Raw genomic sequence first — 27,964 nt, 5'->3', positions numbered from 1 at the left:
GAGAGAGGACTTTACTTTTCAATTGCCTACCTAGTCCAAAGTAGCATTTATTGGCATGATTGATTCTTCGCTGGGTTTCAGTGCTGATGTTGTTGCTAGTGTTGATGCTGGTTCCCAAATAAACCAAGTCTTTTACTATTTCGAAATTATGGCTGCCAACTGTAGCGTGGTTGCCAAGGCGCATATGCGCTGACTCTTTGCTCGATGACAGCAGGTACTTCGTTTTGTCCTCATTCACCATCAAACCCATCTTTACCGCTTCTTTTTCCAGTTTGGAGTAAGCAGAACTAACAGCGCGGGTGTTTAGGCCGATGATATCAATGTCATCAGCATATGCCAGCAATTGCACCCTTTTATAGTATATTGTTCCAGTGCGGTTAAGTTCTGCAGCTAGTATAATTTTCTCCAGCATCAAATTAAAGAAATCGCACGATAGGGGGTCACCCTGTCTGAAACCTCGTTTAGCTTCGAACGGCTCGGAGAGGTCCTTCCCAATTCTGACTGAGCTGATGGTGTTGCTCAACGTCATTTTGCACAGCCGTATAAGTTTTGCGGGGAAACCAAATTCAGACATAGCGCCATATAGGCAGCTCCTTTTCGTGCTGTCGAAGGCGGCTTTAAAGTCGACGAAGATGTGATGTGTGTCGATTCTCTTTTCACGGGTTTTTTTCCAAGATTTGGCGCATTGTGAAAATCTGGTGATGGTAGATTTACCAGGTCTGAAGCCGCACTGATAAGGTCCAATCAGCCGGTTCACGGTGGGCTTCAATCTTTCGCACAATACACTTGAAAGGACCTTATATGCGATATTAAGAAGGCTGATTCCATGCTTTCGTCCGCCCATATTTTGCTAAGAAGCTGCTGCATGCGCCTTACCAACTCCTCGCCGCCGAACTTGAATAGCTCCGCAGGCAATCCATCAGCGCCCGCGGCCTTGTTGTTTTTCAATCTGGTTATTGCTATTCTAACTTCGTCATAATCGGGCGGGGGGACATATATTCCATCATCATCGATTGCGGGATCGGGTTCTTCATCTCTGCGCGGTGAACTGCTGCCTCCATTTAGGAGAGCAGAGAAGTATTCCCTCCATAATCTAAGCACTCTCTGGACATCAGTTACAAGGTCGCCGTTTTCACTCCTAAAAGAGTTTGCCCCGGTCTTAAAACCTTCCGTCTGTCGCCGTATTTTTTGGTAGAATTTTGAGCGTTATTCCTGGTGGCTAGCAGCTCAAGCTCCTCGCACTAACGCCTTTCTGCTTCTGCTTTTTTCTTCCTGAAAAGGCGTCTCGCTTCCCTTTTCAATAGCGTTCACACTCTCCTCTTGTCACGCTCGCTTTTAACTTAGCCCTGTAGGCAGCGTCTTTTCTTTCGGTTGCAACGCGGCATTCTTCATCATACCAGTTGTTTTTTCGTGGCCGCCCATAACCAATTTTTTCCTCGGCGGCAGTACGAAGTGCTTTGGAGATATGCTCCCACTGCTCCTGTATTCCTTCAGGATGAGTTGTGCCCTCAGAGAGCAGGTGTGAGAGTCGAGTTGCGAAATCATTGGCAGTCTGTTGTGATTGAAGCTTTTCGACGTCTAGCTTTCCTTGAAAATGCGTCCACCTATAGAATTAAGGCCCACTCCCTTTTAAAATACTCGTTAACACCTTTCATTTGATACCCATATCGTAAAAAAATTCTAAAGTCACCCCTGGTCCACCTTTATGGCGATATCTCGAAAAGGCGTCCACCTACAGAACTAAGGCCCCCTCCCTTTTAAAATACTCATTAACACCTTTCATTTGATATCCATATCGTACAAACAAATTCTGGGGTCACCCCTGGTCCACCTTTATATCGATATCTCGAAAAGGCGTCCACCCATAGAACTAAGGCCCACTCCCTTTTAAAATACTCATTAACACCTTTCGTTTGATACCCATATCGTACAAACGCATTCTAGAGTCATCCCTGGTCCACCTTTATATCGATATCTCGAAAAGGCGTCCACCCATAGAACTAAGGCCCACCCACTTTTAAAATACTCATTAACACCTTTCATTTGATACCCATATCGTACAAATTAATTCTAGAGTCACCCCTGGTCCACCTTTATGGCAATATCTCGAAAAGGCGTCCACCCATAGAACTAAGGCCCACTGCCTTTTAAAATACTCATTAACACCTTTTATTTGGTACCCATATCGTACAAACTAATTCTAGAGTCACCCCTGGTCCACCTTTATAACGATATCCCGAAAAGGCGTCCACGTATAGAACTAAGGCCCACTCCCTTTTAAAATACTCATCAATACCTTTCATTTGATACCCATATCGTACAAACAAATTCTAGCGTCACCCCTGGTCCACCTTTATGGCAATATCTCGAAAAGGCGTCAACCCATAGAACTAAGGCCCACTCCCTTTTAAAAAACTCATTAACACCTTTCGTTTGATACCCTTATTGTACAAACGCATTCTAGAGCCACCCCTGGTCCAACTTTATAACGATATCCCGAAAAGGCGTCCACCTATAGAACTATGGCCCTTTCCCTCTTAAAATACTCTTTAATACCTGCCATTTGATACGCATGTCATACAAACACATTCCAGGGTTACCCTAGGTTCACTTTCCTACATGGTGATTTTCCTTTACTTTACCCGAACTTAGCTTTCCTTACTTGTTTTTTATTAATTTTATATATATGTGTTTTTGTAAACATAAAAATTGCACAGGTTGATGTTTTACAAGGAAGTAATGATGTTATGAAATGTGTATCTAATTAATAATTATTTGCATCAATAAAATGGTTTCATTAAATTTACATTGCCAAAAATAACGATATTTCGATGGAAATCAAAACTTAAAAGAAAGTAAAATAAGAGGTATTTATGTATATTCATTATCTAAAAGTTGTTTATAGCGTTTTCTTTTCTGAAATAAATTGTTGCCTAAGTAAATGGTAAGGCCTTAATAGAGTTACTCCTATCCCAGAGAATTTTCAACATTTATAGTGCTTACAGAGAACATTTCAACTCACCATATTCACTCATATTAACAGAGTATATGTGGAACTTAAGAGCGAATTGAGAGTTTCACAGAGTTGCACTGCCACACCGCCATTTTATACAGGGTAAAAGTGTAACGATTTGCGTTGCGAGCAGGCAACAATTTTCACAAAAGAACGAAATACCCCGTAAAGGCGTTGTCTGTTTTTTAGAATAGAACAGCAATCCTTGCGCGGCGTACAAAAAGCGTAACACTTTAGCCAGATATTACGATATTAGTCTTTATAACAGATTTGCATTTGCTTTCAATAAAGTTATGGTTTCGATGAAACGTCCGACAAAGGCTGACGCCTTTGAGGATTAATAATTCCTGCAAAGAAAAATAGTCGCTCAACAGGAGCAGAAGAAGTTAAAGGCGTGTTGAAGAGTTTTGCAGTTTCTTTCAACGCACTTCGTGTTTTCCAAATGTCCATGCTAGTATATGAATCACCCAGACAGCTATACACCTCATTTTGTGCCAAATTTTTCAGTCCACCTTTTGTTGGAGAACATTACCCCACACTGGCATATCATCGCCAAACCAATATTATACCAATATTACTAGAATAAAGCGAACATTATGATAAACTTTGATTACAAAACAATCAGTGCATAGCCATAACTTAAAAAATGGCGGATTTATTAATTTTGGATACAAAACAAAATTGGCTTGACTTAAGTATGAAACCATTATTATTTTATAATATGAGTGTAATAATACACATGTATATATACTTACCGGAGAATATGTTTAGATCAACGCTCATATACCATTCGCCCTATATGTTGCACGTATATATTTGCCTCGATAAGCGGTTACGATTTAATATTGCATCCTAAAATAGACTTGACAAAGCGGAAAAATAATCAATAGTAATAAAAAAAAAAAAAATCAGAAAAATAAAAAATAATCGAAAAAATCAAAAATTATTATATTCTTGTTATCGTCCTTTAAATACTACTTGGTTGAAGATTATTCGAACTCGAGGCCAAATACAAATATATTATTAAAACACGATTGCTTTATCAATATATATCATGGTTTTATTGGTGTCGATATTTCGAGTCCGTTCTGAGCTCATTATCAAGACTGTAACTAAACATAAAAACGTCAAAAAATTAAAATCATAAAAAACATATAATAATGCATAAGCACGTACCTCCACTCTTCAGCAGTGTCACTAATCGACTGGTTTAACAATATTAAAATACAGAAGATCAAGTAGTTAAAATAGATAGAAATTTGTAAACAAATAAAAAACCGCAATTGTACACAAAAATAATACACTAACAATTATACATTGAATATCAATAGTGAGCGATGATCAGCTTATTGGTTGTTATATATGTAACATAATGAGAATGGAACATAATGCGGGGTACACATGTGCAAATTGGTTTACCAAACGTGTTTATGTTTCAGAATATTGTGTAAATGGTAAAATCTATTTAATTTAAAATATTTTTAAAATCTTAGGGTCTAAATCGCCGTTATCCTACATACAAAAATTACATCATGTGATGTTTATTATTATTTATTAAATGTATATACGCAGAATCACATTTTTCCGTATCCGCTTTGAAATTCATTCGATGTTCTCTCCTTAAATTAATTATATGTAGCATCTCTAATGTATATCTTTTGTTATAATTCCTCTCTTGTTGTAGTATTGCTACCTTATCCAAATCTGGTGCATGTCCGGTTTCGCTGCAATGTTGAGTTAAAGCGGTATTATTTTCGCCAGTTTTGTCGCGGTTTTAAACATTCGATTTATGCGCGCAAATCCTTGTCTTTAATCTAGATTTTGTAGTACCCATATATACTTTATTGCATACGTGGGACCCGTCACCATTGCATGGAATCTTGTATACCACATCAGATTTTTCGAATTTTTCTATTTTGCTTTTTGTATTGCTAAAGATTTATTGGACCGTATTATTATAAGTAAACGCTATTTGGAATTTCTCATTATCAAACATTTTGGAATGTTTTATTCTGTTTGACAGCCCCGGAACAAATGTCGGTGTTTTATAAATTTTACTATTCGCGTGGTCAATTGTTTTATTGGTGTTAATTTTTGTATAGTAAGCGTATATAGCCTTTTATTATACTCAGTTGAGCAGAGCTCACAGAGTATATTAACTTTGATTGGATAACGGTTGGTTGTACAGGTATAAAGGAATCGAGATAGATATAGACTTCCTTATATCAAAATCATCAGTATCGAAAAAAAATTTGATTAAGCCATGTCCGTCCGTCCGTCTGTCCGTTAACACGATAACTTGAGTAAATTTTGAGATATCTTGACAAAATTTGGTATGTAGGTTCCTGAGCGCTCATCTCAGATCGCTATTTAAAATGAACGATATCGGACTATAACCACGCCCACTTTTTCGATATCGAAAATTTCGAAAAATCGAAAAATTGGGATAATTCATTACCAAAGAGGGATAAAGCGATGAAACTTGGTAGGTGGGTTCAGCTTATGACGCAGAATAGAAAATAACTAAAATTTTGGACAATGGGCGTGGCACCGCCCACTTTTAAAAGAAGGTAATTTAGAAGTTTTGCAAGCTGTAATTTGGCAGTCGTTGAAGATATCATGATGAGATTTGGCAGGAGCGTTACTCGTATTACTATATGTGTGCTTAATAAAAATTAGCAAAATCGGAGAACGACCACGCCCACTTTAAAAAAAAAATTGTTTTTTAAGTGAAATTTTTACAAAAAATTTAATATCTTTACAGTATATAAGTAAATTATGTCAACATTCAACTGCAGTAATGCTATGGTGCAACAAAATACAAAAATAAAAGAAAATTTCAAAATGGGCGTGGCTCCGCCCTTTTTCATTTGATTTGTATAGGATACATTTAATGCCATAAGTCGAACAAAAATTTACCAATCCTTGTGAAATTTGGTAGCGGCTTAGATTCTAGGACGATAACTGTTTTCTGTGAAAAAGTGCGAAATCGGCTGAAGCCACGCCCAGTTTTTATACACAGTCGACCGTCTGTCCTTCCGCTCGGCCATTAACACGATAATTTGAGCAAAAATCGATATATCTTTACTAAACTCAGTTCACATAATTATCTGAACTCACTTTCTATTGGTATATAAAATGGCCGAAATCTGACTATGACAACGCCCACTTTTTCGATATCGAAAATTACGAAAAATGAAAAAAGTGCCATAATTCTATACCAGATATGAAAAAAGTGTTGAAACATGGTAATTGGATTGGTTTATTGACGCAAAATATAACTTTAGAAAAAAACTTTGTAAAATTGGTGTGACACCTACCATATTAAGTAGAAGAAAATGAAAAAGTTCTGCAGGGCGAAATCAAAAGCCCTTGGAATCATGGCAGGATTACTGTTCGTGGTATTACATATATAAATAAATTAGCGGTACCTGACAGATGATGTTCTGGGTCACCCTGGTCCACATTTTGGTCGATATCTCGAAAACACCTTCACATATACAACTACCACCAGTCCCTTTTAAAATTCTTATTAATACATTTAATTTGACACCCATATTGTACAAATACATTATAGAGTCACCCCTAGTCCACCTTTATGGTGATATATCGAAAAGGCGTCCACCTATAGAACTAAGGCCCACTCCCTTTTAAATACTTATTATCACCTTTCGTTTGATACCCATAATGTACAAACGCATTCTAGAGTCAACCCTGGTCCACCTTTATAACGATATCCCGAAAAGGCGTCCACCTATAGAACTAAGGCCCACTCGCTTTTAAAATACTCGTTAACACCTTTCATTTGATACCCATAACGTGCAAAAATTCTAAAGTCACCCCTGGTCCACCTTTATGGCGATATCTCGCAAAGGCGTCCACCTATATAACTAAGGCCCCCTCCCTTTTAAAATACTCATTAACACCTTTCATTTGATATCCATATCGTACAAACAAATTCTAGAGTCACCCCTGGTCCACCTTTATAACGATATCCCGAAAAGGCGTCCACCTATAGAACTATGGCCCTTTCCCTCTTAAAATACTCTTTAATACCTGCCATTCGATACTCATATCATACAAACACATTCCAGGGTTACCCTAGGTTCTTTTTCCTACATGGTGGTTTTCCCTTATTTTGTCTCCATAGCTCTCAGCTGAGTATGTAATGTTCGGTTACACCCGAACTTAGCCTTCCTTACTTGTTAAATATGTGGGAAAGCCGTTGTCCTTAACTATTTCTTCAATAGTTTCAATATTTTTCGAGTAATACATTGTGTTACTAATTGACAGAACTCTCTTTACGAAGTTTTTTGCTGTGTTGATTGGTCTGTCGTGTTTGGAATGAAAATTAATCAATCGGCCTGATGCCGTGGGCTTTTTATACCAATCGAAGTCTAATTGGTTGTACTTTCTTACCACTAAAGTATCCAAAAATGGTAATGACCAATCCTTTTCTACCTCGCATGTGAACCTAATAGATCTGTTATAGCTGTTTGGGCAACTCAACATATCTTCTACTGCATCAGTTTTCACAATCGCGAACAAATCATCAACATATTTGGCCAGCAAACGAGGCTTATGGGGCGTATTTTCTTCAAATTTCATCAGCAGTTCCTCCATAACTATGTCTGCTTGACAGGTGATGCTGGGGATCCCATAGGCATTCCTGAACGTTGCTCGTATATTTTATTGTTAAGTTTAAAATATCTATTTTCCTTAATACAAAAACGGACGACTTCCATAAATAGTTCTTTTGTTAGGGTTGTATAGGGTGCTATCAGACACCACTTTGAGGCTATTATTTCTAAGGCATGATCCACAGGAATGCTGGGAAATAAGGAAACAACGTCGAAGCAAACTAAACACTCATCATCATATACGTACGTATCTTTGATTTTGTTTTTAAATTCAATGGCGTCTTTTACATTATATTTATACGTTGTGGTTATATTTTTAAGAATGTTGACAACATATTTACATAAACTATATGACGGAGAGTTAACGGACGAACAGATGGGTCTCAGGGGCACTCCTTCTTTGTGGATCTTATGAAGTTCATATAATCGTGGGGCATTAGCCGTTTTACTGAGAAGTTTTTGTTTTTCTTTTGCATCTATCATTTTGTTTTTGAATAATTTTTCCACAATATTGTTGTTTTTATCCTGTAGTTTGTTGGTTGGGTTACGTTTTAGAACACGGTACGCTTAATTTTATTGACAATATGCTGTATTTTTGTCTCATAATCCGATTTATTCATTAGAACTGTAGCATTCCCTTTTTCGGTATTTAAAACCAACAAATCCTTGTTTTTTTAAGGAAAGTTTTGGCAATTTTAGAGTATTCAAAATAAATTTGTCACGCTCGCTATTATTTGCTCCCTTTAAGTAATCTGTTATTAATGTAGTGAAGTTGTTCCTCTCAATTTCCTGTTTTTCTTTGTCTTTCACTGTCTGAATGCAGTCCTCTCCGTCCACTATTAATTTAAATAATGGAGAGCTCTCCTTTGTCATTAGTAGCGGGTATTTGGGGCCTAAAGAGAGGAGCCACTGTATGTTCGTCGGCACGTTTGTCTGTGTTGTGTTAAAAACCACTCAGGTATGTTATTAATGTTCGGTGATTGTTGTTGTAAATCTTTTAGTCTCTCAAATTTATTGGTTTGTGTTTTCTTAATTTTTGTTGTGATATTTGCATTTAGTAATTTTTCACTATTAAAAATGGCGATCGAGTCATCGGTACGTAATTGTTTTTGCAATTTGCTTTTTATGTTATTTACCTCATTCTCTTTCAATTTCCGAAAGGCATGTTTTCTTTTTATTATAATATTTAAAAGTTTGTTCTCCACCGTAGTTAAATATACTGTAGCTGCGTTCCTTATCTTCTTTGGTAGTCTCTTCTCACTGATGTTGTTGTTAAGCATATACGATATGTTTTTTACGGCATTGCTTATAAATTTGGGTGTCATTCCGTTCTTTCTGCATCTCACTAGAAACCTCGTCGACTGCGTCAGCTTTGCTAGTTGTTGTGTGTTGTGTTGGTGAAGTTTTACATATTTTTTGGTTTCAATCCCATATTTGTTTTTAATGTCTTTGTAGATGTTGTATGTTTTTCTGTTGACACGGTGTGCTCTCCGTTCCATAATTATTATATTCTTATTATCGGCCATTAAATACTACTTTGTTGAAGATTATTCGAGCTCGAGGCCAAATACATATATATTATTAAAACACGATTGCTTTATCAATATATATCATGATTTTATTGGTGTCGATATTTCGAGTTCATTCTGAGCTCATTATCAAGACTGTAACTAAACATAAAAACGTCCAAAAATTTAAATCATAAAAAACATATAATAATGCATAAGCACGTCCCTCCACTCTTCAGCAGTGTCACTGATCGACTGGTTTAACAATATTAAAATACAGAAGAACAAGTAGTTAAAATAGATAGAAATATGTAAACAAATAAAAAACCGCAATTGTACACAAAAATAATACACTAACAATTATACATTGAATATCAATAGTGAGCGATGCTCAGCTTATTGGTTGTTATATATGTAACATAATGAGAATGGAACATAATGGGGGTACACATGTGCAAATTTGTTTGCCAAACGTGTTTATGTTTCAGAAAACTGTTTTCAAACTATTGTGTAAATGGTGAAATCTATTTAATTTAAAATATTTTTTAAACCTTAGGGTCTAAATCGCCATTATCGTACATACAAAAATTACAACATGTGATATGTTTATTATCATTTATTAAATGTATATACGCGGAAGCACATTTTTCGGTATCCGATTTGAAATTCATTTGATGTTCTCTCCATAAATTAATTATATGTAGCATATCTTTTGTTATAATGCCTCTCTTGTTGTATTATTGCTACATTATCCAAATCTGGGGCATGTCCGGTTTTGCTGCAATGTTGAGGCCTTTTTTGGTTACTTTTGATTATTTTTGATTTTTTATGACTTTCAATAATCGGAAAAAATCATTATTTTTTTGAATATTTTTTTAAATTAATTGAAAAGTAATCATTAAAAATAGAAAATAAAGGGAAGTAATCATTAAATGGCGTTTAAAGAAAATAATCAATGGAACGGCTAATCATTACCATTAGTAATCATTATTTAACAGGTCTGGCCTGGAGTTGTTATTTTATTACCAAAAGTGCTGTGCCTTCATTCCGATGTTGTTGTGTTGTATGTGGAATCTCATAAAGGGATGTATGTTAGCAACTGTTGTTGTGACAGGGCGCTGTTTTGTTATGTGACCGCAAAACCGGTACCCAATAGATTTATTTTCAAAAATTATAGTGATCTGGATTTCCTCTGCCGCGGGATGTTATGACCAATCGCTTGCGGTTGATAGCTTTTTTCTTGTCGGTACTTATTGCGGAGATCTTTCGACGCGCCCCGTATATTTATAAAACTTAAATACGGCATTGGTTAGCGCACTGATTTTATAAATAAATAAATGTAACGCGCTATAACCTCCGAAGAGATCTTAAGCCGAGCTTCTTTTCCAAATTATGTAGTGCTCCTTTTAAATTGTTCCTACAAATTTGGAGGGTCTGGACCTATATATTTTATGCCGACTCCGAACGGTAGCAGAGAACGCTACCACCACGGATTTTATTTGCACTCTATACTTTGCATAGCTTTATTTGGCACTACGTTTTCAACAGAAAATCGCTTTGCGTGCGAGTTGAAAACAAATTCTGGTAAGACTATGGATACTTTCAGTCTATGTGAAGCTATTTCAACCTAATCTTAGCTTACTTATAATACATAATAATATAGTTTAACTGCAGAAGCAAATTCAGGTCAGATTATAATTGGTGGTTTCGTTCATTAATGTACTTACAGTTCCCATTGTGTGATAATGTGCCACCAACAGGTATGGCATCGTAAATAACGTAGAGTACATAACTCCTGCAGTCCAGCTAAAAATTATGACGCTAGATTTAGCTCGCGTTAAGGCCATTAGAGTCATTCCAACGCTGTAAAATAACAATCCGCCTACGTACACAGCTTTTGCGCTTAATTAAAGAGAAATATGGGCTTGTGGTTATTTGCATGTACTATCAAGTTATTCACTTATTTAAGATACTTGAAAAATAATCGTCTTTGTAACATATGCCACAATAAGCAAGTATATGGCTTGGGTGACATCATATAATCCCAAATGACAAGGACGCAAAGATTTTACTTGGGTTTAAGACACTGAGTGGGGGTGAGATAATCCCAAGTATAAAAGAGACAATCGCGAAAATGTCTGTGACAAAATTTCCACGCAGAACTTAGAAATTCTACTAAGGGTTTTTTGCTTTATAAGACAACATTACATTAAAACAAGTAAAGACGGCTTTGCCAAACGCTCAATACTTTTCAGGAATGGAGCTGAACAATAATCTTATCCCATTAGTAATATGCGAAAAATCGGCTCTATAAGATATGCAATGTATAGAAAACCTACATCCGTAAGCGACATTTTCTATAGATATAAAATAAAAAATAGATCGGTTATGGATGCAAAGTTTCATGTTTATTGTGGTCTGCATGGGATAGCTATAACCGTTAATCACTTATCTAAACATTATATGTCTACGTATTTGATGAAATTTGAAATTTTTTGATGAAATTTAGCTGTTAAAAATAGGCGTTGGTTCCACATTACAATCGAAGAGGTGGTTAGTGTCATGTGGCGACACATTGCAAGCAGGACAAACATTTCGTATGACAGGGTTGATTCTGGATAGGTAAGAGTTTGACCTGTTACAGTATCCAGATCGAAGTTGAGCTAGAGTGACGCGCGTTTTCCTAGGGAGAGTGCGTTCCTCTTCTGCGAGTTCTGGATATTTTTCTTTAAGAATTGGATTCGCCGGGCAGTTCCTGACACAGAGGTCAGACACCTGTTTGTGGATATCACTGAAGACCTGCTTGTGCTTTTTTGCTTCATACGGTTGTGTTTTCAGGTGCCGTATTTCCTCACAATGCTTACGGAGATGACCCCTTAAGCCCCTGGGAGGTGTCGCCTCATCAATCAGATGTGTGTTGGGATGCCCAGGTTTTTGGGTATTCAACAAAAACTGTTTTTTCAGCGTTTGATTTTTCTCCCTAATGGGGAGTACTCTCGCTTCATTGTGTAGGTGGTGTTCTGGGGACATAAGAAGACAACCAGTAGCGGTTCTGAGGGCAGCATTTTGGCAGGCCTGTACTTTCTTCCAGTGAGTAACCTTTAGGCTTGGCGACCATATCGGGGACGCGTAGCATGCAATCGGCCGGCCAATTGCTTTGTAAGTGGTAATGAGCGTTCCTTTATCTTTATCCCAAGTGCAGCCGGCAAGAGATTTGAGGCTTTTGTTACCGCTCCGGATTTGGAACAATTGTGGTTCATTGCTCTCCAAAATGTAGATCCTGATCGAACGTCACAACAAGATTTTTGTGTGTGAGACAGCCGGTAGCGTCTCTCATCGATACGTGGGCCTGGACCTGTGGCCATTATTGTGCAGTCATCGGCGTAGGAAACGATAGAGACTCCTACTGTTGGTGAAGGTAGCTTCGATATGCAGAAGTTAAACAGAAGTGGGGATATGACACCATCCTACGGTATCCCTTGTACAATTCTTCTGAGTCTAGATTTTGTGTTCCTGGTTTGCACAGATGCTCGCCGACCAGACAGATAACTTGCACTCCACCTTTTTGAAACTTTGGCCCTCCGCCCTTCCATGTCTTGTATTAACGTGCCGTGTTTGACCGTATTAAAAGCTTTTGACAGGTGTAGCGCAACGAGTACTGTCCTACGGTGGGGTTTTTGATTACATCCGCAATTTATTTGCGTGTTAATGGTGTTTAGCGCAGTGGTTCTGCTAAAAGTTTTCGAAGCCATATTGATGATACGCAAGATGTAAAGTTGCAGTGAAATAAGGAAGCATTATGGCTTCAAGTGTCTTGGCTACTGGCGATAGGAGAGATACCGGACCATAAGAATCTCCTATGTTAGCGGGTTTCCCAGGCTTTAATAGCGGAACCACCCTGGACATTTTCCATTTTTCCGGGATGACGAAGGTGGACAAGGCCAGGTTGAAGACATAATAAAAATAAATAAATGTAAAGCGCGATAACCTCCGAAGAGATCTAAGGCCGAGCTTCTCTTCCAATTTGCGTCGTGCTCCTCTTGATTTTTCCCTACAAATTGGCCGGACGGGACCTACATGTTTTATGCCGACTCCGAACGGCATCTGCAAGGCAGATGAGTTTTCACTGAGAGCTTTTCATGGCAGAAATACAATCGGAGCGCTTGCCAGACACTGCCGAGGGGCGACCCCGCTTAGAAAAATTTTCTTCTAATTGAAAAATCTTATTTCTAAAATTTTGATGTTGCTTTGCCCGGGAGTTGAACCCAGGGCATACGGTGTGATAGGCGGAGCACGCTACCATCACACCACGGTGGCCGCCACGGTTGAAGACATATGCTAGATAATTAAATCCCTATTTGCTTAGTTTTTTAAGCATCGGCATGGCTTTGCCGTCTGGGCCTACTGCTTTAGATGGTTTGGCGTGAACTATGCTATCTTCAACCTCTTTGGCGGTAATGATAATTGGGTACGCGCTGTATCTACCGCAGAATGCATTACATATTGTCGGCTAGAAGCGATCGCGCATTTTTTCGCATTTGACAGCACTTCATCGCCAAAGGCGATTGAGATTTCGTCATTGTGCTTAGTCGCGTTCGATATGTACTTTACGGTGGACTATAGCTTACCTACAACATCAAAGAGGTTACAGTTCTTTAAGTGCACCTCCCAGTTTTCCCGCTTGTGTTCATCCAGGAGCAAACTGATGCGTTGGTTTATATCCCTTTGGGGGTCGCCGGGGTCGTGCTGTCTTATGAGGTTACGTTCTCTCGCTAGAGCTGCGGCTTCCGATGGAAAATGAGGCCAGATTTCCAGGATTTTTCCGGCGGGAATAAAACGAGCGGAAGCGGATTTAATGACTTTGCGGAAAGCCCGGTCCCCTTGACGCGAATCAGTCGGGATAGGCAGGGCAGCAGAACGATTGACAGTATAGGTTTTGTAATCGCGCGACTTTCCTTTCTTATAATTGATGAAAGTGCGTTTTTCAGTGGTGATGAAGTCGGCAGTTCGCTCGATCCTTTCGCTCGATGGTATGGGTAGGTGATCGGATGCCAATGTTATCATCGGCTGCCAGTTGACGCAGTTTACTAATCCCGCGCTCATATTGATAAATCTGGCGAACTATGATAGCTTCCTACCATGCGAGTGGGGGTGTCTCCGTTTATGGTGCAGAACGTGATTTCTTCTATTTGGTCCGGCAACATCTCATATGCTGTCCACATGTAGGTTAGAATGGATCGTGGTGGGCATTGAAATCGCCTAAGATAATCCGATCATCGCCAGTGCGCTGATATCAGGGCAGTATCCACTGGGGCAACAAGTGACGGATAGATGTTGATGATTCCTAAATTTACATCGCCTGGCCGGACAGAAATGCCTTGACGTTCCAGGCCATTGTCTCTGCGGCCGATGTCGCGTTCAAATAGACTATATTGTACAGAGTGGTGGACGATAAACGCGAAACCTCCTCCATTTCCGCTCTTGCGATCTTTTCTGTGGACGTTATACCCATAGCAGGTCTACAAAGCAGATCTTGCTGTGAGTTTGGTCTCTTGGATTGCAGCAATGCGGATGTTAGGACGCTTCATAAAATCAACTATCTCCGTAATATTCCCATTTAACCCATTACAGTTTAGCTGCAACGGCGAGACGTCGTCACTCTGGGGGTAAGTGACGGGTGACTACGCCTGAGTTGAGGGAGGCCAGGACGCAAGTGCCGTTGTGCCCCAGGGACTGGACGTCCCTGGGTGAGCATTGGGGTACCCGGTATAGTTGGGTTTGCGGCCTGGCAGCATACCGCGATGAAACCCGTCGGGGGTTGCCGTCACTGAGACAGAACATCTAGGAATATGGCACCGTCCAAGGCAGGAGCTGCATTGGGCAGATGTCGCAAACAGGGCAGCGGTTGATGCTCGCTATTGCTACCTACTCTACTACGCAGATTGTAGTTATGAGACGTAGCAACATTGCGTAGCAACATTGCGGTAAATTAAAATACGGGAAAGCCGAAAGATAGTTCTGCTCGTATAGGTAAAAATTTTCCGTTCTAAGTAACGTTCTCTGCCACGGCGGGAGCTATAAAACAACGTTTAGCAACGGATAAAGTGTAAGTCTATAAGTGCCCAGTTCAAGTCCCAATATTGCAAGTGAATCCATAACAACAGTGCAAAGTGAGTGCAGTGCGCGGCTTTAAATCCGAACAAAAAAAAAAGCTTTTGTTTTGTTTTTTGTTGTGCGTGTCAGCCAGGAAACCTGCCCAGAAAGTCGAGAGTCAAGGTAAGTCAAAAAATCTCCTACCTAGCGTGCATACAGGTAATTTGTTCCCACCTAGCAAATTTCCCAAGCACGCCAATTAGGAAAACTGCATTAATGCAGATGCACATATATGCGTATGCCCATGCAAACACAAAAGCCCCCATGTACATGTCTGAAATTAGTGAAATATTACATTATATTTGATTAAAATTATTAATATTACATTATATATATTAACTAATCCCCACCAATTTTATTCCAGGCCACCTCGGCAACGCAAGGACCCACTGGGTACAACATTCCGACGAAACACAACACCTACAACAACTACACCATTTCCTTTCTTCGACGGCACACAACGCCTACAACAACACCGCATATTTTTTCATCGGCGGCCCAACGGTAACAACAATTACGACACATTTTTACAGCTGGCAATTACAACTACTACCTGCATCAACAGCAGCGGCAAAAACAACACTTATTTTTATCTGTGAGTTTAGCTGACTCGAGGTCTGGTTCAAAAAAAACACAAGAATTTTTCGATTAGCTTCGATTAGCGATTAGCAAGTTTCGATAAGCTTCAGTAATCGTCCTCAGGGCAAATTTATTTTCACGCCTGCAGCGTCTGACGTGGAGTATTATAATCCTCCTATATCGGTTATACAAGAACTTTTTGTGTTTTTTATTACACCTGACCTCGAGCCAGCTTAATTCACAGATACATTATTAAAGGTCACCAAATTAACTTAAAACACTTTTTATTGGCGGCCACACTTTTTGTCATCGGCGGGATATCGCCAGCTCGTTCAGCCTCCAGGGGCGAAAAACAACATCACCCAGAATAAGGCAAGGTTATTAGAATTTATGTTATACACACGTGAGTATTTGGCAAAAACAACGAGGTCAACAAGAAAAGAAGCCTAAAAGCGGCATTGGCGGCGGTCACTCCCAACAACTAAAAGACACCACACCGGAAGCAGAAAAAAAACCTCAATCACAAAATTTTGTTTTATTTTCGATAGATTGTATATATTACATATTTGCTATTTTTGCATATTTGTATATATACATCCCTATTATATATTTTTTTGAACATAAGTTTTTGATAGTAAAGGGTATAACGGTTGGTTGTACAGGTATAAAGGAATCGGGATAGATATCGACTTCCATATATCAAAATCATCAGTATCGAAAAAAAATTCGATTGAGCCATGTCCGTCCGTCCGTCCGTCCGTCCGTCTGCCCGTTAACACGATATCTTTAGTAAATTTTGAGGTATCTTGATGAAACTTGGTATGTAGGTTCCTGGGCACTCATCTCGGATCGCTATTTAAAATGAACGATATCGGACAATAACCACGCCCACTTTTTCGATATCGAAAATTTCGAAAAATTTAAAAACTGCGATAATTCATTACCCAATACGGATTAAGCGATGAAACTTGGTAGGTGAGTTGAACTTATTACGCAGAATAGAAAACTAGTAAAATTTTGGACAATGGGCGTGGCACCGCCCACTTTTAAAAGAAGGTAATTTAGAAGTTTTGCAAGCTGTAATTTGGCAGTCGTTGAAGATATCATGATGCAATTTGGCAGGAACGTTACTCTTATTACTATATGTCTGCTGAATAAAAATTAGCAAAATCGGAGAACGACCACGCCCACTTTTTAAAAAAAAAGTTTTTTTAATTCAAATTTTAAAAGAAAAGTTAATATCTTTACAGTATATAAGTAAATTATGTCAACATTCAACTCCAGTAATGATATGTTGCAACAAAATACAAAAATATAAGAAAATTTCAAAATGGGCGTGGCTCCGAATTTTTCATTTAATTTGTCTAGCATACTTTTAATGCCATAAGTCGAACAAAAATTTACCAATCCTTGTGAAATTTGGTAGAGGCTTAGATTCTAGGACGATAACTGTTTTCTGTGAAAAAAGGCGAAATGGGTTGAAACCACGCCCAGTTTTTATACACAGTCGGACGTCTGTCCTTCCGCTCGGCCGTTAACACGATAACTTGAGCAAAAATCGATATATCTTTACTAAACTCAGTTCACGTACTTATCTGAACTCACTTTGTATTGGTGTAAAAATGGCCGAAATCCGACTATGACAGCGCCCACTTTTTCGATATCGAAAATTACTAAAAATCAAAAAAATGCCATAATTATATACCAAATACGAAAAAAGGGATGAAACATGGTAATTGTATTGGTCTATTGACGCAAAATATAACTTTAGAAAAAAACTTGGTAAAATGGGTGTGACACCTACCATATTAAGTAGAAGAAAATGAAAAAGTTTTGCAGGGCGAAATCAAAAGCCCTTGATCACCCTGGTCCACATTTTGGTCGATATCTCGAAAATGCCTTCACATATACAACTAAGGGCCACTCCCTTTTAAAACCCTCATTAATACCTTTAATTTGATACCCATATCGTACAAACACATTCTAGAGTCACACCTGGTCCACGTTTATGGCGATATCTCGAAAAGGCGTCCACATATAGAACTAAGGCCCACTCCTTTTTAAAATATTCATTAACACCTTTCATTTGATACCCATATCGTACAAAAAAATTCTAGAGTCACCCCTAGCCCACCTTTATGGCGATATCTCGAAAAGGCATCCACCTATAGAACTAAGGCCCACTCCCTTTTAAAATACTCATTAACACCTTTCATTTGATACCCATATCGTACAAACAAAATTTATGGCGATATCTTGAAAAGGCGTCCACCTATAGAACTAAGGCCCACGCCCTCTTAAAATACTCATTAACACCTTTCATTTGATACTCATATCTTACAAACAAATTCTATATAAGTAAATTATGTCAACATTAAACTCCAGTAATGATATGGTGCAACAAAATACCAAAACAAAAGAAAATTTAAAAATGGGCGTGGCTCCGCCCTTTTTCATTTAATTTGTCTAGAATACTGAAACAAATGAAACAAATGGAGAGTAAACTGGAGAGCATGGTGGCGAATTTAAGTGGAAACATAAAGAGCAGTGAAGAGCGACTTATGCAGCGATTCAATGACATTGCAGTAGAGTTGCAAAGTATTAAGACCACTGTCAAACTATTTGATGTGAGGTTGACTGCGGTAGAAGCAGCGTGTGAAGAAACTGCCGCGCTTAAGGCAGAGGTGGTTTTGCTGAAAAATGAGTTGGCAAAGCAAGAGAACGCAGCTGCTGCTACTGACATTATAATTAACGGCGTACCCAATTGTTCAAATAAGAGTTGCTTGGAGATCTTTTCTGATATTTGCAAAGCAGTGAAACATGAGATGCCAGCAGTAAGAGAAATTTTCCGAGTACCTGATACGAAATCAAACCGTGGCAGCAGCTCCCCACACACTTCGACGTCGACTTCCTCACCCATCATTGTGAAACTTCACTCGTCTTACGCTCGCAGTAGACTCTTCATGTCGGTAGCTAGCTACTGCAAAGCCAATAAGAGAGCTCTTACTTTATATGATATTGCTGTTGAAGGTGCAGCGAACATTCACCTGCACGAAAGTTTGTCGAGAGCAAAACGTGAGCTAATGCATTATGCAGCCCAGCTCAAACGCCAAAAACATCTGGCAGCTGCTTTCTCGATACGCGGGCAAGTGTTTGTACGTAAAAGAGACGGGGAGAAGGCGACTTGTGTAAATGGTAAACAAGAAATTGATGAAATTGTCGGCACATCATAGATTAGGAAGAATGATTCTCTCATGCAGTGATTTATTTGTTATGTTTAATTTAAGTTTCACTAAGCATTTTTCTCTCACATCTCTTATTGCTTTTTCAATCTCTGGTGTTGCTTTTTTCTGTATTCTTATTTGCTCTAATTTTTGCTTACACTTCCTCTTTTTCCTGTTTACTTCTTCAATTCTTCTTACACTTGTTTTTCCTGTACTATTCACTTGCCCTCTGTTGGCGTATCTTTACCTTACTTGTATTACTAGGCAAATTTGCATATTTGTTTTACTGCTGATTAGAAATGTTTTCATTGAAGTTGTGTATCATTTAACGTGACAGTTCAACAAATATTCGGCTCTAATGATAAACACAAGGTGATGTTGGATATACTGTGTAAACAATCGAATGGTCTTAACGTAGTTCACTTTAATGCACGGAGCCTGTGCTCTGATAAGATGGACTATGTTAGATATATTTTTAATAATTCGTTGGTAGATATTATTTGTATATCTGAGACCTGGTTCGGTGAACATGTCACTGACCTTCATTGCTGCATTAGCAACTATAATGTTATGCGAAATGATCGAAAGCACAAAAAAGGGGGTGGGGTAGCTATATATTGCAGAAAATCGCTTAAAATCAAAACTCTGGTTAAATCTGAAAGTTGTGGTACTGAATATATTATTTCAGAAGTTACAGATGGTATCACCAAAATACTTGTTTCATGCGTATACAACCCGAATAAATTTTTATTATTAGATGGCTACTTTTCTGATTTATCTGTTCATGTTATTGAGTATGAGTGTTATGTTATATGTGGTGATTTTAATGTAAACTTACTTGTCAAAGATTCGATTAGTATCAAACTGCGTGATCAAATATCAGCAGCTGGACTAACTATTGTTAATGAGCAAATACCTACAAGAAACGCTAATAACGCTAGACCAAGCCTTCTAGATTTTTTTATTACCACTGATCTGGCCTTAGTTCTTAAATTTGACCAACTATTTTTCATATCGGACCATGATTTGCTTTTCTGTACTGTTGATGTAGTGTTAGAACGTCCTGCTGCTGGTGTTACTTTCTCGTACCGTGATTTCCGTTCTATAGATACCAGTGCTTTGTTCTCTGATTGTAACGCAATTTATTGGAATCAGTGTTGGAATTACGAGTCGGTAGACTCAAAGCTCGAGTTTTTTAATAATCAATTGACTTTCCTTTTTGATCGAAATGTGCCCCTACGTAGTGCTAAAGTCATAAATAAATCTTGCCCATGGTTTAACAAGAGAGTTAGTGCTGCAATCCAAAAACGAAATAAGTTGCATGCAAAGTGGAGAAGACTAAAGACGAATGCATCATGGTGTGAGTATAAAGTTGCCCGCAACTCGGCGACAGTTGTTACTAGGCAAGCAAAAAGATGGTACTGTCAACTAAAATTGAATCCGTCTCTCCCATCTAAGAAGCTGTGGAGCAATCTGAAAAGTCTGCACATCCATGGAAAGAATAATGTGCAATGTGAAATTGACCCTGATGTTATAAACGATTATTTCACTGAGAATTTCACTGAGAATGTAAACTCCGTCAGTATTAGTGACGACACAGAGTTGCCCTCACAACTTTTAATCCAAAACCCCTTTGAATTCATCTGCGTCAGCGAAAATGAAGTGTACAAAGCTGTAATGGCGATCAAGTCTTACGCAGTTGGAAATGATGGTATATACTTGAAATTTGTTAAAATTTTACTTCCGTATATAGTAGGTGCTCTCACTCACATTATTAACCATATCTTCACATGTGGCTATTTTCCGGATGCTTGGAAAAAGGCAATTATTTTTCCGACTCCTAAAAAACCTCTTGCGTCCAACAAGAGTGACTATAGACCAATTAGTATCCTGCCATCATTTTCCAAAGTGTGTGAAAATTTGATGGCTGACCAAATTGCGGTGCATATTCAAAAGAATAATTTGCTTTCTCCATTGCAGTCTGGGTTTAGGCCTGGGCACAGTTGTGCTACTGCTATGCTTAAAATTGTAGATGACATAAGAACGCCTTTTGATAAAGGAGATATAACTATACTTTGCCTCTTAGATTTCTCTAAGGCATTTGACTCAGTCAACCATTCTCTGTTATGCTGGAAGTTAAGGCATTTTTTCGGGTTCTCTGATAGCTCTTCGAAACTGTTGTTAAGTTATTTAACGGGAAGGGTTCAACGTGTTATATGTGGTAATGCCTCATCTCAGTTCAAAGCTATCAAAACAGGTGTCCCGCAAGGCTCAATACTTGGCCCGCTCTTGTTTAGTATGTTTATTAACGACGCTGTGGTGATCATGTTAACAAATTGGTAAGCAATGTTTATTTTATTCTGCGTAGGTTGAGAATGTCTGCAGCGTTTACGCCACAAGAGACACGTAAAAAACTCGCGATACAATTGATTGTGCCCCATTTTACGTACGCGGAATTAGTATATAGTAAACTTGACTCGCTATCAGCAAATAAGGTAATTGTAGCCTTCAACAATGTTACACGGTATGTTTATGGCATAAGTCGTTATGCTCACATATCACCATGGCACGACAAAATTTTGGGTTGTAGTATTATGCAATATTTGGCCGCCAGGAACTGTATTTTCATGTTTAAGTTGCTAGAATGGAAAACCCCTAAATATCTGTATGACAAGATTCAATTAACCAGATCTCAGAGACTAAACAGCTTAATAATCCCGAAATATAGTACACTAACATCTAGCCGGCTGTTTTTCATTAGTGCTATTAAAATGTGGAACAGGATTCCAGAAAATTTAAAATCAGAACTAAATAGAAGCAACTTCAGAAAGCTAATATACAAATATTTTAGTGACCTTGATATGACGCTGGCCTCGTAAATACAAATAAGCTGCTAGTATCTTAATCTCTATTTTCTGTCTCTCTCTATTTTCTAAATTTCACTTACTATCTATATCACTTACTACCTTTTAAATTGTTAAGTGCCATTGCATTAGTATTAAGCTTGAATCAAATATTTTATAAATACTAAATAATAGAATGTATCCCATTGCTGATGTACATATAAAAGACTGACTAGTCTTAGTTGTACAATGAAATTAATTAAATAAATGTTATGTTATGTTATGTTATGTTACTTTTAATGCCATAAGTCGTACAAAAATTCACCAATCCTTGTGAAATTTGGTAGGGACATAGACTCTATGGCGGTAACTGTTTTCTGTGAAAATGGACGAAATTGGTTGCAGCCACGCCCAGTTTTTATACACAGTCGACCGTCCGTCCTTCCGCTCGGCCGTTAACACGATAAATTGAGCAAAAATCCATTTATCTTTACTAAACTTAGTTATCTGAACTCACTTTATCTTGGTGTGAAAAATGCCCGCAATCCGACTATGACCACGCCCACTTTTTCGTTATCGAAAATTACGAAAAATGAAAAAAATGCCATAATTCTATACAAAATATAAAACAAAGGGATGTAACGTGGTAATTGGATTGGTTTATTGACGAAAAATATAACTTTAGAAAAAACTTTGTTAAATGGATGTGACACCTACCATATTAAGTAGAAAAAAATGAAAAAGTTCTGCAGGGCGAAATCAAATATAAATAAATTAGCGGTACCCGACAGATGATGTTCTGGGTCACCCTGGTCCACATTTTGGTCGATATCTCGAAAACGCCTTCACATACACAACTAAGGGCCACTCCCTTTTAACACCATCATTAAAACTTTTAATTGTATGCCCATATCGTACAAACACATTATAGAGTCACCCCTGATCCACATTTATGGCGATATCTCGAAAAGGCGTCCACTTATAGAACTAAGGCCCACTTCCTTTTAAATAATTATTAACACCTTTCATTTGATACCCATATCATACAAACGCATTCTAGAGTCACTCCTGGTCCACCTTTAAGGCGATATCTCGAAAAGGCGTCCACCTACAGAACTAAGGCCCACTCCCTTTTAAAATATTCATTCACACCTCTCATTTGATTCCCATATCGTACATACACATTCTTGAGTCAGCCCTGGTTCACCTTTATGGCGATATCTCGAAAAGGCGTTGTTGAAGACATGATCCAATTTTCGGACTAAGTCCGCCCCCCTCCGTCTGGCAACACCCGGCCAGTGCGGCCAAGCGCAGGCAGTGCAGCTCAGCTGTGGCTTGCCAGCCACCACGGCTCTCACTCTCATTGTTTTTAGTTTACCTTAAACTACCCACGCAAACGCATCATCGTGCCAGCAACGTTCGCCTTTTTATTTTTTACCGCCCGCCCGCCGTCGCGCAGTTTTCCATTTCAGTTTACATATATAGCTCATTAATTTTTTATAACTTTTTCCACATGTTAAGTTTGAAGAGTGAATAAAATACATTTAGTAACGTAAACCTATGTGCCCTCTTTTACCTTTGAAAGGTGTTTAGTGCAGCGAGTAATTTTTAAACATGGTCCTTTTGTGCCAAAAAAGGTAATCAGCGGCAAAAAGAGAAAAAAGTAAAAATAGAAAAAACAACACAAGCTTTTCACAAAAATTTATATTTTTAAATAAATACATAACAACCAAAAAAGTAAACGCGGTCGGCACGGACACAAAAAACAAAAGTGTAATAAACAGAAATTATTTAAACATACATACATATACATATGTGCACTAACACAAAACATTAAGGTGAAAAAAATAATAATAAAATTTTTAGTGAGAAATCAAAAAAAAAAAAAAAACCCAAAAATACATGAATAAAGTGAAGATTTATTTGAGGAAAAATAAATAAAATAAATTTTACATTTTTTTACAAAAAAAAAAAAAAAATAAGAAGTGAAAATTTTTGAAAAAAAACGAAAGTTTTAAGAAAAAATTGGGAAAAATTTAAAATTTGAGAAAATATATATATATAAATAAATTTGAAAAAACAAGTAATAAAAAAAAAAAAAATATATATCCAAATATACAACATACAAAACAAAAGAAAAATATAAGCTCTACATAAAGGTGGAAAAGAAAAGCTTATGTGATATACTCTTAAAAATTTGTACAACAAAAAAGGGTTGTGACACAAAAAAAATTATTTCACAAACATCAAAAAATTTTTAAGACCAGAAATTAAGTTTGGCACAAACAAAATACAACATATAAGTGCACATTAGAAAAAGAAAAAATTTTCGTACTTTACAAAAAATAATAAAATTTACATTGAGAAATAGAAAAGGGAAAGCCAAGAAAAACATAGGAGGGGTTGAAAAAGAAACAGTTTTGAAGAAAAAAAGGAAAAGTTTTGAAAAAACATAAGATTTATTTACAAAAAATCAAAGAATATTAAGGTTTGGAAAAAAAGTGGGTGAAGAAAGGAAAGAAAAGTTTAAAGCAAATAAAAATTTATTTGAAAAATAACTCTTAGAGACCAATTGTACAGCGAACAACGGAACATTCATATGGCGTAGCAGCTAAAAAAGGCTTGCACTGATATGAATGTTGGAGACTCGAGTTCAACGCTCAGCTCCCGAAAAGCTAGCTGATGAAGAAGTGAAATTCAGAAACATGTCCTAGTAACCATCGCCGTTTGTAAACTTACAATTTTTCTCTAATATCAATTACAAAAACCATTGTATAAAGCAATATGAGCAAAGCTCGCTAATTAAATACAAAAAATATAATTGTTTGAAAGAAAAAACCAGAGGAAAAATACAATTTTTTAAATAAAATAAAAGTTGGAAAGCATTACAACAACGACACACAATATCAAAGAATATACAACAACAACATTAACTAAATATACCAACAAGGAGGTACAACACAACATATCAACGAGGAGAACATTACAACAAAAGCTAAAGGACAACACAAAACAAACAAGTCACACACAGTTCACATAAAAATACCTGAGTAAGTACCCTCGTTACCCAATATATTCCCATATATATTCCCTCCGTCTAAAGTACGGACCCCGACCTCCGGTCTAAAGATCGGACCCTGGGTATATAACCCACATCAAAAGCCTAAACGGCAAAATATTTCATTTGCTTACTCACTGTTACCAACAGGTACAGTCCCTTCAAAAAACCCATATAAAGTTTTATACAAATAAATTTGCATTCCCGTATCAACGGAAAATCCTCTGCCCGGTTCTATATACCCAAAAAGTTCGTTGCGCTAAATATCGATTTGATTATAAAAATATATACGTACATATGTAATATATGTATATACCCACTTAGTTCGGTAATATCACCCGAGCTACATATTTTTCCAGCGTGACATTCACCGCTGCCCAATTTACCCTTATATACATATATTACATAAAGTATATTTTATAAAAAACCCATAGCAACGAACTTTGCCAAATTTTTGTCACTTTTCTCAAAGTTTATTTTACCGGTGCACCCAATATTAATTTTGCATACAAACCTACAATTATATGCACCCATAATACCCACACGCACTTGTATATCTTTTGGCATAAGCCAAAAACCCACCCTCAACAAAGTAATTGCATGAGCAGACGTAACAACATAATAGAAGGAATCAACAAAGAAGATCATCGGTTACATATTTTGCATACATTTACTTTGTCAATACAGATCAAGTGCATTGGCACGGCAAACAAAAGGTTGTTGGTACACCACAGTTTGTCGGCAAATATATTTCACCCTCTTATATATATACATACATACGTACTATATACCCATATTACTTGTGCTCAGACGCGCTGAGACAAGTACATATAACAAAAAGCCGGTACACATTAGGCCGGTCTCAAAAATTAAAAAATAAAATCCCAGTGAACACAAATATTATAATATTTATATTATTATATACTCACATTACTTGTACTCAGAAGCGCTGAGACAAGCCCGTATTAAAAACCAAGCGTACATTAGGCTGGTTTCAAAAAAAATTTTTTTTGCACTTTTGACAAAATTTTTTTTCGATTTTCACAGCTTAATAAAAGCTCCCATTTCTTAATAAACCAAACTAATTTATAATGCCGAAATCGTCGGACGAAACCCAAAAATTGACCACTGCAGACCAACGCCTGCAGGAATTTATATATGACGGTAACCAATTAGAGGTTTACTGCTCGAGATGGTCACCCTCCCAAGCTACCGATTTATCAGAGTGTATGCTTAAGGTCAAACTAGAAGACCTTGATAAAATATGGGCAAAGGTGCTAGAGTCCCATCGAGAAGTAAGTTTCTCAGATAATTACACAGAGGTCAGCGGCTCGGTTGAGCAAAAATTCGCTAAATGCATGGAAACGTACCAAACATGCAAATCAGAAATTTTAGAAGCCTTACAGCTTTTTAATACTGCAGGCACCAACCAACAACAAATACCCGCCCACCCAATGAACAATTCAAACGCAAACGGTTTTTATTTAAAAGTACCACCATGCGACACCGAAGTATTTCATGGTGGATACGAAGACTGGCCATCCTTTAGAGATATGTTCACGGCAGTCTATAAAAATGTTGCAGCAACAACTCTGGATGGAAGGAACGGATTGGGACGAAGACGTGAAGCCCGGAGCTCTCCAAAAATGGACCTCAATTTATGAAAATTTACCTCATATCAGAGACATTAAAATCCCTAGGTGGGTACAGTATTCCCCCGATAAACTAATCCAGCTGCATGGATTCTCAGATGCTTCAGAAAAAGCATTTTGTGCCTGTATATATTTACGAGTACAAACCCATGAAAATAGTTTTTCATCCCATTTGCTAGCTGCTAAAAGCAAAGTAGCACCCCTCCAAACCGTGAGTCTTCCACGGTTGGAACTCTGTGGAGCAGTTTTACTCTCCAAGTTAGTGAAACAGCTGCGAAGTGAGCTGAATCTACCCCAACACGAACTCATTCTCTGGTGCGATTCTGCCATCGTACTGGCCTGGTTAGAAAAACCACCCCATACCTGGAAAACGTATGTCGCCAACAGAACCTCTGAAATTCTTAAGAACGTTGACAACGCCACTTGGAGGCACGTTTCTAGTAAGGATAACCCAGCGGATTTGGGCACTCGAGGCTGCAAGCCTCAGGATTTAGTCCAATGTCCATTATGGTGGGAAGGACCTAATTGGCTTATCAATCCATCAACTTCGTGGCCAAAGGATATTTCTCACCACCCAACTCCCCCCGAACAACGACATGTGGAAGTATTCCACACCCTGCAGGAAGAAAATATAGATATAATCGACCGTTTTTCGTCATTTTCTCGAGCGCTTAGAGTCGTGGCCTATATGTTGCGGTTTATCAAGAAAGCAAGGAAACTGAAAGTTCCAGCCACGCTTAACCTCACCCACGCCGAAGTGAATGATGCCAAAATCAAAATCATCATTCAAACTCAACGGAATCATTACGGAGACACGATAGAGCTGCTTCAAACGTCAGGACCCTTACCCAAAAAGAACACCCTTCTGACATTAAACCCCATGCTAGATGACTCAGGAATCATGCGAGTTTCTAGAAGATTAGCATATGCCACCTATAGCTTTAATGAGCGGCACCCAATTATCATACCCGAAAACTCTCGATTTTGTTCTCTTCTGTTAGACTTCCTCCATTCGCACCTGCTGCACGCCGACAAACAGCTGATGATCCGAATGGTACAGCAACAGTACTACATTCCACGTTTGAAGCAAAAGGTCAAAAAGCTCGTCTTCCACTGCAAAACCTGCACCATCTATAAACAGCAGATGAAAACGCAGATAATGGCAGCCTTGCCACCCGAGAGGTCAACATATTCTCTACCCTTTCATACAACAGGAGTCGATTTTGCTGGACCATTTATGGTAAAAACTTCTCCCCTTCGCAGAGCTTCGTATGTGAAAGCTTACGTTTGTGTG

At 38.0% G+C, this 27,964-nt stretch overlaps 1 protein-coding gene across 1 annotated transcript in view; it reads right to left on the bottom strand.

The window, feature by feature from the left end:
• LOC137238431 (membrane-associated transporter protein-like) overlaps positions 1-27,964 on the bottom strand; it is a 1,095,627-nt gene that overhangs the window by 85,373 nt on the left and 982,290 nt on the right. Inside the window, exon 6 of the mRNA XM_067763405.1 lies at positions 10,889-11,063. Within this exon, the coding sequence (XP_067619506.1) occupies positions 10,889-11,063 (175 nt within the window). The remainder of the gene's footprint in view (positions 1-10,888; positions 11,064-27,964) is intronic.

This window comes from Eurosta solidaginis, chromosome 1, assembly GCF_040869045.1.
Source record: "Eurosta solidaginis isolate ZX-2024a chromosome 1, ASM4086904v1, whole genome shotgun sequence".
In the NCBI taxonomy this organism is placed as follows: Eukaryota; Metazoa; Arthropoda; class Insecta; order Diptera; family Tephritidae; genus Eurosta; species Eurosta solidaginis.
Note: the sequence above shows the minus strand (reverse complement) of the source record. Positions and strands in the feature narration are given on the sequence as shown.